This window comes from Lemur catta, chromosome 9 (genome assembly GCF_020740605.2).
Source record: "Lemur catta isolate mLemCat1 chromosome 9, mLemCat1.pri, whole genome shotgun sequence".
Classification (NCBI taxonomy): Eukaryota; Metazoa; Chordata; class Mammalia; order Primates; family Lemuridae; genus Lemur; species Lemur catta.
In genome coordinates, this window is record NC_059136.1 from 101336150 (window position 1) to 101355822 (window position 19673).

Consider the following 19673-nt stretch of genomic DNA (forward strand, 5'->3'; position numbering starts at 1 on the left):
CAAAGATCTTTTTAATAATAATATTTCTGGTGAAATGAAATTCAAAATGGAACACCTGGATTCCTCCTCGTCCAAAGAAATTAAACTAATTAGGTAATTGGTTCTCTGAAATACTCCGCAAGTCCCAATCCACAAGAAGTATACAAAACAAGATAAACAATAAAGGATGTGACAGATGAAAAGCTACAATAATTTCAATTTTTGCTGCCTTAGCAAGGTACTGTACATATACTACATCAATATAATAGAAATGGCACAGTCCGAGGACACACGTTCCACATTTTATTTACATTTTAAGACTAACTTTAATCTCAAAATCACATATCCATACACCTATTTCATTTTTGTTGACTTCACTTAAACTTCAATGCATGGTTTGTTCAACAAAGACTGTAAACAAATATTTACCATGTCTGTTACATGTAACACACAGGAACAGCTTTTAACAGAAACTCATCAACCCCCCCAACATTTTTTATTATAAATACAGGTATCAAAACAATCCTGAACATATTTTTGATACTACTAGTAGTCAGCACCCACACCGCTTCAAAAATTAACACAATTTGTGACAATATTCATTGTACCTGCTACTTTAAACAATTTCACCTGCAGCTCTTTCACTGAGCAAGATGGATAATGCATGCCATTTCTGTTATTCCTTCTTGAGATTTTAACTTTTCAGAAACACACATGCTTCCATTGCCATCTGACACCTCTCTTCACGCTTTCATCTTGTAAACCTGAATTCTATCTCGAGTATTCCAGGTTTATGTTTAAATGACAGTGCCCTAACAAGAGAAAAAAATTGTGCATTTTTCCTCCTGTTACCTGAAAACATAATGGGTGTACATATATTAAATATATTCTTATTTAATACAAATGTCCAGGTTATGTTTACCAGGTGGAATTCTTTTACTTAATGTGTGGGTATTTTGCATTGTGATATTTAATCAAGACATTAACATGAGTAGAAGGTTGTTGATTTAAGACAAGTTTGAGATCCACTAAAATTAATTGTTGTATGTTTGTCCTTCTGGTGGCTGTGGAAGCTTCATATTTTCTTTGGACATCATTAGACGTCTTAGCTCTTGAAGTACAACTTTAATGCTATATGAATTTTGCCATTTTGCTAACACTGGTATGCTCCGTGCATCCACCTGAAAGGGAAGGAAAAGAGTACAATTAACTACAAAGTTGAAATTACTATGGCACCAATTTTTTAAACATACTTTAATAAGAGTACTTTTAAAAAATCATGGCTTGGCTCTATTTTCACAAAAAGTACAATATGAGATTACAGTTGCATAATTAGTATAGTATTTAGGGAAAATATTCCTTCTCTAACAGGTAGTTCCTAAAAATCTGGATCTGTTTGTGTGTTTGCTTATATATTTTGTTTGTTTGTTTGTTTGTTTGTTTGTTTGTTTAAAGAAACAGGTCTCCCTATGTTGCCCAGGCTAGATGCCAACTCCTGGGCTCAAATGATTCTCCTGCCTCAGCCTCCCAAGCAGCTGGGACTACAGATAGCTGCCACCATGCCCGGCTGCTTTTCTGTATTTTATAATAAACATGCAGTAAACTTTGGTCATCAAAAATAAATAAATGTTATATTAAATAACTACTTTGTAAACATATTTACCAATTTCTTCTTGAGGAGAAAAGGCCAAAAGTTTTCTCTCCATTTCTAGTGCCACTACCCAAAATCTGGGCAATTATCTCACATTGAGATTTAGGTAAGTGCTGCTAAACTAATCTCTGCTTTCAGGTTTTTCTTTCCAATCTGCTACTATGTAAGATTGACAGAATGGGCCTGGAGCTCCTTCAAAGCCCATTCCCAGGTGACTGTCAGCACTTAACCTTTAACCACAGAGCCTTCTTTCCTTTGTCTGACCTCAGAGCTCACCCACTGGGAAATGCCTATCCTCCCCCACCTCCCACCCTGGGTGTTTGTCAGTAACAGTTGGGGCAAACAGGAAAGTGATCAAAATACTTAAGCAGACAAACTGGGAAATGAGATGTGCACAGAGGCTCTGAAAAGTTCCAAGATGGGCCTGGGAATCTAGATGGCAGGTGTGGGGCTGTGCATAGGCTTGTGGAAGTCCTGAGAATAAGCTCTCACCTATGACGGACCTCACACAACATATAAGATTATGTACCAATTAGGATTTGTCCTCGAAATGCAAGATGGGTTCAATATAAAAAAAATCAATGTAATACATCCTATTAGACAACAAAAACCACAATCATCTCAATAGATGTAAAAAAGCATTTAACAAAATCCAAGAACATTTCATGATCTAAAACTCAACAAACTAGGCATAGAAGGGAACTACCTCAACCTAATAAAGAGGTCTACAAAAACATATAGCTAACATCATTCTTAAGGGCGAAAAACTGAATGCTTTCCCCCTAAGATCAGAGACAAGGATGTCCATTCTCATTACTTCTATTCAACATTGTACTGGAGGTTCGAGCCAGGACAAGGCAAGAAAATGAAATAAAAGGCACCCAAACTGGAAAAAAGTAAAACTACCTCTATTGGCAGATAGCATGATCTTATTAAATATAGACAATTCTAAGGAATACACTACAGAGATTATTAGAGCTAACAAACAAGTTCAGCAAGGCTGCAGGACACAGGATCCATATTAAAAAACCAGTTGTAATTCTTTACACTTGCAATGAACAATCTGAAAATAAAAATTAAGAAAACAGGCCGGGCACGGTGGCTCACCTGGGAGGCCGAGGCGGGTGGATCGCTCAAGGTCAGGAGTTCGAGACCAGCCTGAGCAAGAGCGAGACCCCGTCTCTACTTAAAAAAAAAAAAAATAGAAAGGAAATTATCTGGCCAACTAAAATATATATATAGAAAAAAAAAATTAGGCGGGCATGGTGGCGCATGTCTGTCGTCCCAGCTACTCGGGAGGCTGAGGCAGTAGGATCGCTTAAGCCCAGGAGTTTGAGGTTGCTGTGAGCTAGGCTGATGCCACGGCACTCACTCTAGCCCGGGCAACAGAGCGAGACTCTGTCTCAAAAAAAAAAAAAATTAAGAAAACAATGCATGTCAGTGACAGTAAAACCAAAAAGAATAAAATTCATAGGTATAAATTTAACAAAAGAAATGTAAAACTTGTGCACTGAAAACTGTAAAATATTCTGGACAGAAATTAAAGACCTAAATAAATAGAACATCAATCAGAAGAGTTAACTATTGTTAAGATGACAATATTCCTCAAATTGATCTACAGATGCATATGATCCCTATCAAATTTTCAAACTGCCTGTGTGTGTGTGTGTGTGTGTGTGTGTGTGTGTGTGTGTGTGTGTGTGTAAAAGAACAGGCCAATCCTTGCATTCATATGGGAATGTAAGAAACCCAGAATAGCCAAAATAATATGAAAAAGAAGAACAAAGTTCTGATTTCAAAGCTTACTGCAAACCTGCAGTAATCAGGAAGGGTGGTGCTCACCTAAGGACAGACATGCAGATCAATGGAATACAACTGAGAGTCCAGAAATAAATTCTTACATTTATGGTTAACTGATTTTCAACAAGGGTGCCAACACAACTCAGTGGGAAAAGAATAGTCTTCTCAACAAATGGTGCTGGGACAATTGGATATCCACATGCCAAAAAAAAAAGCTGGACTCTTTAACTCACACCATTCACAAAACCTAACTCAAAATGGGTCACACACCTAAATTAAGAACCAAAACGATAAAACTATTAGAAGAAAACAGAGGAGTAAATCTTTGTCATGTTGGAGTTTAACAATGGTTTCTCAGATATGACACCCAAAGCACACTTGACAGTAGAAAAAAATAGATAAATTGACTACATCAAAATTAAAAACTTCTGCATTGTAAACCATACCATCAAAAAGATAACCAACAAAATGGGAGAAAATACTTACAAATCCTATGTCCAACAATTATGTCTAGTATATAAAGAATTCCTACAATCAAGGCCAAACAACCCAATTAAAATTAAAATGTGAGCAAAGGCAGATTATGGCAGGCAGCTTTTAAGATCACATGGTCTATGTAATCCCTGCCCTCGAGTACAGGCTAGATCTATGACTTCTTCCTTTCTAATATTTATTTTTTCATTGATTTTTTTACATACCAGAAGTTGCATATAATTAACGTATACTATTTGATAAACTGGAGATAAGTATACACCTGTGAATACAAAATCTATGCCATCGACCTATCCACTTACTCCAGATGTTTGCTCCTTGCCTTCTTATTTATTATTATTATTTTTGTGTGTGTGTGGTGATTTACTTCTAATGAACACAACATCAGTATGTCATTTGTCATTTCCCTCCCTCCCTTCCTTTTTTTTGAGACACAGTCTTGCTCTGTGGCCCAGGCTACAGTGCAGTGGCTTACTGCAACCTCAAACTCCTGGGCTCAAGTGATCCTCTTGCCCCAGCCTCCCGAGTAGCTGGGACTACAGGCGTGTGCCACAATGCCTGGCTAATTTTTCTATTTTTAGTAGAGACTAATATTTCTATTTTTAGTAGAGACTAATATTTCTATTTTTAGTAGAGTCAAGGTCTCACTCTTGCTCAGGCTGGTCTTGAATTCCTGAGCTCAAGCAATCCTTCCACCTCGGCCTCCCGGAGTGGAGGATTACAGGAGCGAGCCACCGCACCCAGCCTGGATATCATTTCTAATACTAAGTCATATTTTGATTTTTAAAAACTCTGGCTTCCAACTTGTTTTTTCTTGCTTTCATTCCCTTGTTTCAGAGATGGCTGTCAGCTGCCTTGCTGTGAATTGCCCTATGGAGAAGCCTATGTGGCAAGGAACTGAGGGTGGTCTACGGGCAATAGCCTGTGAGAAACTGAGGCCCTCAGTCTAAAAACCCACAAAAATCAGAATCATGCCAACAACCACATTAGTGAGCTTGGAATAGGATCCTTCCTCAAGCATTCAGATGAGACCACAGCACAAGCTGACATCTTTTTTTTTTCTTCTTCTTTTTTTGGAGACAGGGTCTTGCTGTTACCCGGGCTAGCATGCAGTGGTGTCATCACAGCTCACAGCAACCTCAAACTCCTGGCTCAAGCCATCCTCCTGCCTCAGCCTTCCGAGTAGCTGGGACTACAGGCATGCACCACCATGCCCAGCTAATTTTTGTACTGTTTGCAGATATCAGATCTTGCTCTTGCTTAGGCTGGTCTTGAACTCCTGACCTCAAGTGATCCTCCCACCTCAGCCTCCCAGAGTGCCATAATTACAGGCATGAGCCACCCATCAGCACAGGCTGACAATTTGATTGCAGCCTCATAAGAAACCCTGAGCCACAGGACCCAGCTAAGCTGCACCCACATTCCTGACCCACAGAAATTGTGAGATAATAAATGTTTGTTGTTTTAAACTGCTTTTAAAAAGTGGGCAAAGAATCTGAATAGATATTTCTCCAAAGATAAAGAAATAACCAATAAGCACACAAAAAGGTGTTCAACATCATTAAGCCATCTGAGAACTGCAAATCAAAACCACAGTGGAAAGCCACTTCACACCTGCTAGGATGGCTATACTAAACAGACAGTAACCAGTTGTCAGCAAGGATACAGAGAGGTTGGAACCTTCATACACTGTTGGTGAGAATGTAAGATGTTCGGTCCTCTTTAGAAAACAGGCTGGCAGTTCTCAAAGAATAAAACACAGTTACCATATGGCCCAGCAATTCTACACCTAGAAGATACGCACCCAAAGAAATAAAAATATTTGCCAACTCAAAATTTGTACACAAATAAATGTCATAGCAGCATTATTCATGATAGTCAGAAGTGGAAAAAATACAAATGTCCATTAGCTGATGGATAAACAAAATGCGATACATCTATAAAATAGAATATTATTCAGCAATGGAAAGGAATAAAGTACTAATACATGCTACACATGGATGAACCTTGCTAACATAAGTCACAAAAGAACATATATGATTCCATGTATAGGAAATATCTAGAAGAGGCAAATCTACAAAGACAGAAAGTAGATCAGTGGTTGTTTAGAGTAAGGGTGGTATGATGGGAAATAACAACTAATGGGTACAGATTTCCTTTGGGAAGGACAAAAATGTTCTAAAACTGGATCATGACAATGGGTCCACAATGCCATGAACACTAAAAAACATTTAACTGCACATTTTACATGGGTGAACAGTATGGTATATGAATTATATCACAATAAAACTGTTTACAAATAGAAAAGAAAAATTATTTTAGAGTGATACTTCTCTTAGTAACTAAAATAAGAAAAATGTTATAATGTTAAGGTGTATTTAAAATGCTTCCTCTTAATGCTTTAACTTGAAGGAGTAGCAAACCCCTTAGCCTATTTTACATAGAATCCGTAACTGAACAACAGTTTATAAAATAAGTAGAGAGAACACTAAGCTATTTCCAAAGCAGAAACAAACACTTCCAGCTGTAAATGGTAGTTAAATAAACATAAGTGATTGCAAATCCTGTGAAATACCAACAGAGTGCACAAAAAAAACTGGAGGGGGGAAAAAAAGATGAAGAGGAGAGAGGAGGGAAAAAGAGCATGGGAAAATAAATACCATGTCAGACTAAATCTGCATCTTATCAGTCTATAGTATACAACAGCCTCTATGACTTGAGACCTCACAGCATAAAGCACTTTAATTTATGTTTAGAGTGCTAACCACCCACAAGGAATAATTCCTGTACTAACTAAACATAAACCAAAATCACTAAAGCAACACTCACCATCACTGCTCGTAAACTATAATTCATCAGGTACTTAAATAGCCTCAAAATATATGAAACTATCCTGCTATAATCACCAATGGTCAATGTGAAATTCTGTGGTATTCAGTAGTTATAAAAGTAATAATCCAAACCCTTAGGTATCAATCAAGAGAAAAACAAATGTGCAATATATTTACCCTATACACACACACCCCTACAATCCATTAATAACTAAAATAAGAATTTATTTTTCTATTCCCAAATCCCCACTGCAGACATGTGGAGGGCTGGTGGGAATGCACATTCACAGGGCATTCGCATACACTGCTGGCAAGGCTGACACGGACACGAGCCTGCAGAGACCAGCTGGGCGACATCCAGGCTGGAGCCAAGCCCCACCCTGCGGCCTTCCACTTCTAGGGGTCCTCCCTGGAGTAGTGGTATTCAAAGTATGTCCATGCAACAGTGCCAGGCCGTGAACTGAATTTCACTGGTCCTTGACAAGATAAACATAGCAATTGAGAGTAAGTGTTTAGAAAATTTTCTTATTTCATTTTTCTAGTAATTCATTTTTATTATATTTTACAATAGTATTGATCCACAACAGATTAGAACCAAATAAACCAACTAACAAACATGCTATTCCCGAGAAGCACAGCCCTAGGGTGTAAAAATACTTGTACAACAATGTTCACTACAACAATCTTTTCAGTAAAAACTGAAAACAACCTAAGTGCCCAGCAAGCGGAGAACTAAATATTAAACAAAAACAAGCAATCTAATTTACATCAATCAACATGGATGATCTTGAAAATGACTGACATGTACATAACATACAAAAGTGATACAATACAGAAGCACACATACATTTGTGCACTATGAAAGCACAGCAATCATGCACAAAATGATAAATACCAAATTCAAAATGGGGCTGGCTACCTCCAAGCGAAGAAGAAGGGAAACAGGAAAAAGCTACACACAAAGTTATTAGGTTATTAAGTATGTCCGATTTCCTTAAGTTTGACAGTTGATATCTCTGACATTTCACTTTTTTTTAATTGTGAAGGTACATCCTCATTCTCTCAAACACATGTTTTGGCTTGTGATTATCTTACAAATTTTTTTTAGAGCAATTTTTGTGAAACCATAGATAAGTCAAAAATTCGTATTATTTTTGAATATGAGTTGCGTCGTGGAACCTATGCTGTGTAGACAGCTTGAAATATCAACGAAGTGTTTGGGAAGGATGTGGCTAATGAACACAGGGTACATCGATGGTTTGAGAAGTTCTGTTCTGGTGATTTTAATCTTGAAAATGAGCCATGTGGGTGACCTGAGACCAAGGTGGATAATAATGAGCTGAAAGCTGTAGTGGAAGCGAATCCACCTCAACCTACAAGTGTATTAGCAGCAAGGTTTGACATTACTATTCCAACAATATTGGACCATTTGAAACAAATGGCAAGGTAAAGAAAAAGCGTCAGAAAAGAAATCGTCTCGAAGCTTGCCTTTCTTTGCTGTCATGACATAAAGGTGAACCATTTCTACACTGTATTGTTATGTGTGATGAAAAATGGATTCTTTTTGACAATCGCAAGCATTCGGCACAATGGCTGGATAAAGATGAAGTGCTGAAACACACTCCAAAACCGAATATTCATTCATCAAAAAAAGCTAATGGTGTCTGGTGGTCCAGTGCTGGTATTATCTACTACAGCTTCACGAAATCCAGTCAACCCATAACAGTGGATGTCTACTACAACGAATTGGATGAAAGATGAGGGTGCTTGCGATTAAGCAGCTGACAGGCCAACAGAGCTAGGCCAATCCTTTTGAAAGACCACATGTCACAAAAAACAATGCTGCTCAAACTACAGAGGCTGGACTCGGAAACTCTCTGTCATCCACCGTATTCACCAGACCTTGCACCAACTGACAACCACTTCTTCCAGGCTTTGGACCACTTCTTGCAAGGAAAAATATTCAATTTTCAACAAGCTGTGGCAAACGCCTTTCATGATTTCACTGCCACTCGCTCTCCAGGCTTCTTCACTGCTGGCATAAGCAAGCTACCATTAAGATGGCAAAACTGTGTCGACAGTTTATGTGCATACTTTGATTAATGGTACTGCTTCTTGTTTGAGATATAATAAACTAAACTTTTTGATCTGAAATTGGACATTTCATATTTAATGATCTAAATGCCTCTACTTAGAATGTAGTCTTTGTATTAGTAAGAAAAAATCTGTTATAAATAAGATGAATGCTAAGATTTGATAAAGCTGGGCAGAGGATACATAAATGTTGACTGTGTCATTCTCTAAAATGTATGTTAGAAATATTTCTTTTAAAAACACCAAAAAAAAAACCCAAAAGAAAAATATTTATAGTAACGGCAACAAAGGCATAACAGAGTGACTATAATACAGTAACAGAAGGGATATAATTCAAATCGGAAAATTAATAAAGACTTTTTAAGCCCGCTACCCGGGAGTCTGAGGCAGGAAGATCATTTGAGCCCAGAAGCTGGAGGATGCAGTGAGCTATTGTCACACTACTGCACTGCAGCCTGGGCAACAGAGCAAGACTCCAACTCTAAAAAAATTTCAAAAATAAAATAAAAAAGACTTTCCTGAGAAAGTGACATTTACACTGACAAGTGAAGGTCCCACAAGGCATTAGGAGACTGGGGGAGGAGATGTCCACACAGGAAAAGCAGAAAGTACAAAGGTCCTGAACCCCAATGAAAGCATGCAGGCCAGTGTGCACCTTGTGAGCTCCCAATGAGCCATGGCGAGAAGTATGTACCCTGAGGCTGAAACCACTAAAGGATTTTAAAGCACAGAAAGGACATGACACAATTTGTGTTTTAGGGATATTCTACTAGCTGCTTGCTCTGTAAAGATTGGAAGGGATTAAAAATAATAGAATCAGAGAGGTTACTGTAAGAATCCAGCCATGAGATGATCGTCAACAATTATTTGGTAGCAATGCAAATAGAAAAATAAGAGCTGAATCAAGTTACATTTAGAATATAAAACTGATAGGACTTAATGATAGATGGGTTAGGAGAAGGGAGGTAGAGAGAGAGGCAAAATGTCAAAAAATGGCCCAGAAGCCCATGAGATCAGATAAGCTTGTTAGAGGCAGCTTCTGAAATTTAACCCTGAATTTCCTAGCTCCCACAACAATGCAGAACCCACCATTGGTTACTTAATTTACAGAAGTTATACTATGAAAACGAAACAGTAGTTGAGAACAGCTATGTCTAGTAGTGAAATCTAACAAAGTATCTTCCTCATAAAGGCAATGCTGTGTCATGAAAGAAATTCCCTAAACAATATCCTTTCTATAAATTCAAATGCTTCAAAATCCTGCGCCCATCACACCTTTTAATGAGTTCACACAGAAACAGATAAGTATGTATACTTTCTAGAATAACCACTGAAAGAAAAGAAACAGAATGAAAAAAATTGAGAGCCGCTATTCTAAAAGTAGGCAAAAAACAAGAAACATGTAAGAAAACAGAACCACGAAGATGAGCTATTTAAACCTGAACATATCAGCAATTATTGTACAATAAATGTAAAAACTGAAGGTTTCCAGCACATCACGAAAATCGACAGATGTTGTGGGGGGATTTCCAGGGCCCAGTTCTGAGGGCACAGGGGGAGGGGGAGAATTAGCGGGGTGGGGAGTGGTGCAGCAGGTCCAGGGCTGAGATTTCAAATGACCTTTCAACCTTCTCAGGGTCATGCTTTGAGCTGGTGCGCCCAGCGGGGAGGCAGCAGCCCATCTGGGGCCCAGCCTTGGACTTGCACCCTAGGCTGCGGCTGGGGGCAGGAGGCTGATCGAGTGCAGGACTCGGCCTGCTGCCAGCGTGTGGCTGCAGGCAGGGGAAACTGAGCCAACGAGCAAAGGCACTGGGGACCAGGGCAGCCAGACTTCTCAGTGTTGAAGGAGGGAATTACAAATATGGAAACAAAGAAGCCTAGAAAAACTCCGTAGTGTTAGAATAGAATTGGAGGTATGAGTATAAACTTGGTTTTTTTAATAGACAGTAAACAGATAGATGCTCAGAGGGGAAAGGGAGGGAGAGAGGGCAGGAGGAGGGCCATGTTCTACATTAGTGGTACGAAATACACTCGTGGGGAGAGGGAACGCGGGATGGGAGGAGAAGGAGCACCAGGAGGTCATGGATACTGGCAATGCCTTACTTGCTAAGATGGATGATATACACTTTATGACGAGGATGCTATTTTTCTTCCTAACATATATTTTGCATGGATGTGCTCTCAACATGGCACCAAGAGCCTAGGCTTCGAAGTCTTAACATGAACCCCACAGTCATTGGAAAATTAGCTATTAATATTCCTATAACAGCAGCACAATTCACAATCGCAAAGATGTGGAAACAACCCAAGTGCCCATCAATCCACGAATGGATTAGTAAACTGTGGTATACGTATACCATGGAGTACTACTCAGCTATAAGAAATAACGATGATACGACATCTCTTTGGTTCTCCTGGAGAGAGCTGGAACCCATTATATTAAGTGAAGTATCCGAAGAATGGAAAAACAAGCATCACATGTACTCACCAGAAAATTGGTTTCCCTGATCATCACCTAAATGTACATCAGGGAAGGATACCAATTGGATATCAGACTGGGATGGGGGGTAGGGGGAGGGGATGGGTGTATGCCTACATGACGAGTGCGTTGCACACCCTCTGGGGAATGGTCATGCTTGAAGGTGCAGACCCGGGGAGGTGGAGGGGGGAGGGGATGGAGGTATGACTATATGATGAGTGCCAGGCGCACTGTCTGGAGAATGAGAACGGACGCGCTCGGGACTCTGACTCGGGGGGATGGGCGGGACATGGACAATGTATATGACCTAAACTTATGTACCCCCATGATGAGCTGAAATAAAAAAAAAAAAAAAACTATGCAATCTCAAAAAAAAAAAAAAATATTCCTATATGACTTGTGTGGGTCAGGGAGAACATGTCATTTTGGTTTATTTGCTTTGAAGAGACAACCGTGCTCAGCTATAACTGTTCCAATACAGACATATTTGTTCCTTTGAGAAACCCACCCCCCGACATTCATCTTTTTAATTTCACCAAATGTACTTTTAAAGAAAAGTAACATCCAAAGAGAAATAAATAATGGGTTATCTTTTCACCAAAAAGGATTCCACCAAAATATAACTGCTGAAAAATTAATAAAAACCTAAGAAAAGTGTTACCATCACATCTAGGCCAGCAACTTAAGGTTTTTAAGGACAGGCCGATTTACAAAAGAAAAACAACATAAGACAAACTTTAGGCTTTCAGCTTAACAAAGGTCCTTTTTTTAAAACTTTCTCCTGACTATACATTAGTATATTGTACATTATGATACATATATTACATATAGTTAACATATAACTATATATATTAAAAACAAAATGGCTATTTTAACTTACCATCCCACTGGAATTATTTATTCCATTCATATTAATTTTTGTTACAAATCTAACTGATGGAGGAGCTTCTGGGTATTTAGATCCACATTCTACTTTCAAGCTGTATATTCTGTTTTCATAATTTGTCTGAAAAGCAAAACACAAAAGGACAAAGTCACAATAATGATATCCAAGTGCTAAAAAAGAAGAAAAGTAAAATATGAACGTACTTGATAAGACAGTGTTTATGATTAAGAATTGACTTTTCTACATTCAAACTTATTTAACCTACATGGTTAGAAAAAAACTGCAGCAAGCATACTTAAAAGTAGAGATTTTATAAAATTAAAATAATTCTACAAAGTAACATCAATATGATCAGAACTTGTTTTTTGTGATACAAACAATGCCTATAACAAATTCTAAGGAAAAAAATTTAAATTTAGATTTTGCTAAAAGGTTTACATTGGAGGGAGGAACGACTTGCGTTGCATCACACATACATGAAGGCTCACGGTTTCCAGTACAGTGCTGTTCATTCCTGTTGCCTCAGTATTAATTATTAGTAGTGCCTCTTTTCATTCTCTAAATGGTCTTGTTGGATAAAAATTTATATGGTTACCCTACTTATATAGCAATCAATAACTTCCAGCAAAAAGAAAAACATATTATACCATCTTGCAGCAATAAAACATAATTATTTCATGTCTCCTATTAGTTATACTTACATTACTACATCATTAATTTTGTAGTTCATTAAATCCCATTATCTGAATTCAGAGACACATGAGCAAACTTTATGTTTACATATCATTTTAAAATAGAGTTTTCCGGTCCGGTGCAGTGGCTCATGTCTATAATCCCACAGCACTTTGGGAAGTCGAGATGGGAGGATCACTTGAGGCCAGGAGTTTGAGACCAGCCTGGGTAACACAGTGAGACCCTATCTCTACAAAAAATTAAAATATAAAAATAGCCAGGTGTGGTGATGCGTGCCTATAGTCCCAGCTACTTGGGAGGCTGAGGCAGGATCGTTTGAACCCAGGAGTTCGAGGCTGCAGTGAGCTATGATCATGCCATTGTACTCCAACCTGGACAACAGAGTATGACCTTGTCTCTAAATAAAATACAAAATAAAATAGGGTTTCTTAATCATGAAGTTTAATTAACATTAACACCTTATAAAACAGCTATTTTAAAGCAGACTTACAGCATCTAGATTATTCAGGGCTTATTTTCATGCCTATAAATTAACTCTTCTTTCTCCTTACAGTTTTTATTCACTTGGTTAACTTATTAGTGTACCACTAAAACAGGGAAGTAAAAAATAAGTGAAAGTGATATATTTAATAACTGATGGCTCCTATATAAGATCAGGGAAAAAAGAAGCTAATCACCCATCTACATCTCACGCAAACTAATCCTTTTCCCATAAATAAGAGCTACTCCCAAGTGGAGGTCAGATTTGTAATAGTAAACTCCTATAATGTAAAATGTATGTGACAACCTCATACGTGTTATTAAACATTTCAATATTTTAAAAAAGAAAGAGTTGTATAAAACTCATCCAAATTTAAGAGCAAACAAATAATAATATGGCCAGCACTTTCACTATATATATAAAAATGACTAAAATCAGACATCTCAAGAGAGTATCTTATCTGTGGTTCTCCAATCTGGATGCACATCAGACTCCCCTGTGATGTAGTACTTCTAGTCCTAGGCATCTGCCCAAGAGAAATGGAAACAAATGTGTTCACAAAAAAGACTTCTACAAGAATGCTCATAGCAGCTTTACTTGTAATGGCAAACAGTAGATAAAAGCCAAGTGCTCATAAACAGGAAAACTAATAAACATATTATAGTATATCCATACAGTATAATACTGCTCAGCAATAAAAAGAAACACACTTCCTACTGTCTGACACAACACGGCTGAGTCACTCAGACTTTATACTGGGTAAAGAAGAACCCCAAGTGTACACAGCGCATAATTTCACTTATCAAATTCTGCAACATGCAAAACTGTCCCGCACAGGAAGCAGGGGTGGGATGGGAAAGGGAGCTTTCTAGGATGACAGAACTGTTCTGTATCTCAGTAGGGGTGTAAATAACAAGCTACATTTGTCAAACTCATGGCAAGACCTGTGCCTTTCACTATATGTAAATTCTACCTTCATTTTTTAAAGTTAGAAAAATCCCTAAGCTAGCCTATTAATCTAATTCAATGCTTATAGTAAACATCACCCTAACTTCTGACACATTTGATTAACTTTATTACCTCTAAATTTTAAGTTAACAACCAAGTTTTTCTGTTATCTAACCAAAGCAAGAGCAAGCCGGGCACGGTGGCTCACGCCTGTAATCCCACCACTCTGGGAGGCCAAGGCAAGAGGACTGCCTGCTCTCAGGAGTTTGAGATCAGCCTAAGCAAGAGCAAGATCCCGTCTCTATTAAACATAGAAAAAATTAGCCAGACATGGTGGCACGTGCCTGTAGTCCTAGCTACTGCACTCTAGCCAGGGCAACAGAGTGAGACTCTGTCTCAAAAAAAAAAAAGCAAGAGCAAAATAAAATAGAAAGTAATAAAACGAACTATTAGTATTTATCAGGTACTCTCCTATTATCTAATCATTATTTCACTTAATTCTCACAACTTTTACATTTTAAAGATGGAGACAAGTACCTTCATTTACGTATGAGAAAACTTGAAAAAGGTACTAAAGCTCTAATACCAACAAACACTGCTGCATAAAACTGCACACAAACACACAGAAAAACAAAACTGCTAATCATATGAATCCAAATAAATACTGGAATAACAAAAAACACTAGGGATCCTATTCAATAAAATACAAAAAATAAAAAACATGTAATAGTATGTTAAAGTCAGAGTTTTCCTAGTATCCTGGCTAGATGTGGATACCCATAGAAGAGGACAAAATTGTTCTCAATATCACACCTTCTAAAAAGAAAACAACTGGGGTGAGACACAAACTCCTGCCCGTTTTATGAAAAGCAACTGGATGTGTGCTGCGGCCCCTGGCCTTTGAGAGAGCTCGAGACAGGGTGAGGAGAGGCTGGCGGGCAGAACGCGGGCCCAGCTCCGGGAGCACACCAGGCCTCTACGGGCACCCCTCCCACCTCCGCCTGGCACGCGGAGTGAGAGGGGGCTCCGATGGGGCTCAGGACATGCTACCCCAAAATACAGCAACCGAGCAGAAGCACGGTCACTCTCACCTTCCCCTCATCCTTTCTCCCGTGGCAGGTCCCCAAACCTAGCTGACCTCCCCTGAAGTAGGCCCTGTCTTATACCCAGAGAGAAGTAATGAAAGCACAGAGACACAAAGAAGAACCTGAACAAACAAACCTTGGCTGAGTCCCCCCAGTTTTTTACCCACTTTGTTACCATTAATTAGATCCAATCACACTTCTGCACGACTGTCCACTCTTCATCAAACTTAGCATAAAAATATATAGGTTTTCCCTGCTTCTTTGGGTCTTCATTTCTGAATGTTTCCATGTCACATAAAAAATAAATGTGTATGCTTTTCTCTTATTCATCTGTCTTTTATTACAAGTGCCTTGCCCAGGAACTTTGTAATAGGTGAGAAAAAAATATTTTTGCCCCCTGCAGCTCTAAGACCACAACCCACAGAGAGGGAAGGGCCCACGGCAACACCTTGTCTACGTGCCCTCTGCCCCCTGGGCTAGGAGAGAGAAGCTGCAGAGGAGCAGCCTTCGCCCCCCTCACTGGGCACAGACAGCCAGAACCTCCTGAGGTGTGGCGACACCAGGAAGGGGGGAATCCTCCTGGGGACCCCAGCCGGGTCAGAGACCAAGCTGGAGCTGTTCCTCCAATCTGGCAGCTGTGCTGCAGGCTCAGCCTACAGGACCACTGATGGACTCATACAAGCTCCAGACTCTTATTAGAGGCAGTGGCTGGAGAAAAACCAAATCTAAACTCATTTCAAATTTACATTCTACCAAATTCTGACTGTTAAATCTTCTAAGTTTAAAGTCAGAATAAGTTATAAGCATTTTTTTTTCACCAAACAGATCATGGTAATAATGTTCACAGGCAGTGAAAATCAAGGTTTTCATTACAAATAACCAAGTTATAAAGAATTCTAAGTATCAATATTGTATTTCCTTCCTCAGATTGCCTTATGGAAAAATCAGAGCAAGGAAGGAAACAGGGGAACTTTTAAGAGTATATGCAAATTTTGCAAAGGAATACCAGAAAATAATATAAAAATGGATTAATTCATTTTCTAAAGTTAACATTGCTAATTATCTGATCCCTTTTTCTTTTCTAATAATCAAGAGGAAATCTAAACTTTACCCAACAGCAAACAGTTGAAATGCTCTCATCATAAGGTAGCAAACTATATACAAAACCAAAGACTAAAAAAACATTCAAAATTGTGTCCTTTTCACCAAATCAAAAGCATTACATAATATACATTTCAAAGAGTTACTGCAGGGAGAGCAGTGGATGGGGCCTTTGAGTAAAGAATCCAATATAGAAAAAATAACTTCCAATCCAGAAGAAAGATTTTGAGTAAAAATAAAATGTCATAAACCTGAGAAAGACCTAAGAATAAAACACAACGGGCCAGGCGCCAGTAACAATATTAGAAAATATATAAGAATCACAGACTTTTCTATGTATCTTCATAGATGAAGAAATTGAGGCCTACGCATTTCCACAGCGTGTGAAGTGTCTAAGGGCAGACAGCATATGCACTCAATATAAACCACCAATTCAGAAACCCTCAGTTACACACCTGGGGGTTAGTAACATGGTAAATCAAATGTTTGCTCTTCCCAATATCCCCCTGCATTCCCTCACCTTTTCTCCTATCTGGACTGTTCTCCATCCCCACCACCACCTTCTGAAATCCTACCAGTCAGTCACTTAGGGCTTATTCCAAAGGCAACTTCCTCCACTGTTCAGCCTTCCTCAATTATTCCAGCTAGAAGAAACATATTCTAAAGTCCTGTAGTGAACTTGCTCTGCTGTATGTAGAATCTGTCACCCGTATTGATTTTTTCTCCTTTACTAAACTGCAAATACTTTGATAGCAACCACCACATCAACCTTCTTCCCCCAGTCCTTCAGATAATCACAGAATATACCCTGCACATAGGAAGCATCAATAAATACATGTAAAAAGGGAGGAATTATTTCAGTTAGAAGTTATCATAATTGTTTATTTTAATATCAATTGTATAAAATTAAATGTTTACTCTAAAGCAACAATAAATATTAATAGAAAATATGTAATTTATAGCACTGACCCTTGGTGGCCCAATAATCATGCCTGTCCACCTTGTAAGTGTCATATCTTCATCATCTTCAAGGCCCCAGCTAACCGTACCATCGCCTACTCCTTTTTGTCCTTCTTCAAGTTCTTCCAACAAGCGAAAATTACGAGGAACTTTAACTCCTATACAAAAGAACATCAATGTAAATGTAAAAAGCTCATAATTATAAGAGCTACAGATATTTAAATTCAGCTTTTACCAAATTAACCTTTAAAAATTATCTCCCAAAAAGACAAAATTCCCTTTAAAAAGAATCTGTCCCAGAAAATGCTCAGTCTAATAACCTCTCAAAATAAAAATGTTAAAGAAAGCACTGTACGAAACATTAACAGCAGTATAGAATGTGTATATAAATTCCTATTTAATCAATTTCATACTGACATAAATCAATCAATAAATCAATCATAAGGAAATCACCGTAAAGTGAACATTTTCCCTACTTTAGGTTTCTGTTCCTAGCCAAGCACGCTGCATGAAAGAAACAGGCATGACCAGAAAGTTCTTAAAAGCTAAAGTTCATTAATATATACTCTCTAATGATTTTTCAAAAGGAAAATTATATTATTTCTTAGAAAATGCACTTCAATGTGTGTCTTCCAGAATGCTGAGGCGGCCGCACCCTCAGCCCCCCAGTCTGCCTGTCTGCTGCTCCTGCCCTGAGCCACGGGCCCGCCATGCCACCCCAGCACCATCACTTAACCATCGTGGGGGAGTCGCTCAACTTGAGAAACGAATCTCATGTTCCTAAACACTTTTCCAGGACACTTCTTTGCCTCCTTGCCTCAACTAGCAAATTTTTCACAATCCGCTAACCCTTCTCACACCTCCACTCCATGTCATACATGTTTCTACTCTTTTAAACTCCATCCTCCTTACTTTATTTCTAAAATCTTAACACAGAAATCTCTCTGCCTGGAATCTCCTATCCTTTCACATTCCCACCCCTTCATTCTCACTGAATCTGGTCTTTGCCATCATTCTGACCTCCAATCCCTGGAATCCAACCACAATTTACCCCAATTTTCCACAACCTTTCCTAGGACTGCTGGCTTGGCCTCTCTACCACAGGCTGGACCCTGTGGGCTTCTGTGCTCTCCACAGCATCGAACACGAAACACCCTCCAATCCCATCACAGCAGTCTGTAAAAAAGCTGTAAATGCACTCAGAATCCTCTCACTGGCGCTCTCTCTTGCACATGTGCACACAGTCATAAGACAGAAAGAAAAAATGGCATCTCCTTGAAAATGACTGCCATTTTCTATCACTTCCCTGTCCCACTGAAATCAAAACATTTCTTTGACTTACTAATTCACAGTACTCCTTCTGGACATATGAAAAGCCATCAAAGTACTGTAACTTTAAAAAAACAAACCACTAGCCACTTTGTGTACTGCGATTTTAAAAAGTGCTTGAAAATCATAGGTCACAAAAACATGGAGCTGTTATAAATCACAAAGTAGTCATTATAATTACTATGATTATTAATAACAACTTGTTTAGGATACATTAAGTGCTATTTTAAATAAGTTATCCCGTTTAGTCCTAAAAGCACCTGAAATTGAAAAAGTTACGTGACCTCTTCCAAGGTCGCACAGCTATGATGGCAGATCCGGTATTAAAAATTCAGCTTCTCCACTGCTGCCCTTTTCAGCACCATGCTGCACAGCACGACAAGCGACACAGGCAGCACATCCTAGTGGCAGGAACCAGACTGCCTGGGTCCAGCTCTAGTTCTGCTGCCCACCTGACAGCCCCTTGCACAGCTTTCTCACGTGTAAAAGCAGAATAACAACAGTTCTTACCTCATCAAATCATTGTGAGAATTAAACAAAGTAATCCACCTTAAACACAGTAAATACTGACTATGATCATTTTAGTGCCTATATGAAATAGAATGACATAAAACTTCTTTGTACCTCCATCTAAGTTGTTGACAATAAAAGCTCTGTGTAAATTCCTGTAGTGTGGCCCCTGGAAATTTTATTCTAAGCTCTAAGTTTCTATTTATATAACATTGGGACAACTATTTTTTTACTTTTCTGTAACTGTATAGTAATGATCTCCACAATATATTGCTACTGAATTGCTTTTTAAAGTAATAGTAAACAAGTTGGGTTACCCTTGCCATTATTAAGTCATTCTCCTAAGAATAATTC

General features: G+C 38.6%; 1 protein-coding gene across 2 annotated transcripts in view; it reads right to left on the reverse strand.

Moving 5' to 3' along the window:
* Positions 1-262: 262 nt before the first annotated feature.
* UBE2V2 (ubiquitin conjugating enzyme E2 V2) overlaps positions 263-19673 on the reverse strand; it is a 44986-nt gene continuing 25575 nt past the window's right edge. For both annotated transcript variants that reach the window (XM_045560688.1, XM_045560689.1), the window contains exons 2-4: positions 17490-17638; positions 12207-12332; positions 263-1160 (exon numbers count right to left, since the gene is read on the reverse strand). In XM_045560688.1, coding sequence (XP_045416644.1) covers positions 1014-1160; positions 12207-12332; positions 17490-17638 — 422 coding nt within the window. In that variant the 3' untranslated portion in view covers positions 263-1013. The remainder of the gene's footprint in view (positions 1161-12206; positions 12333-17489; positions 17639-19673) is intronic.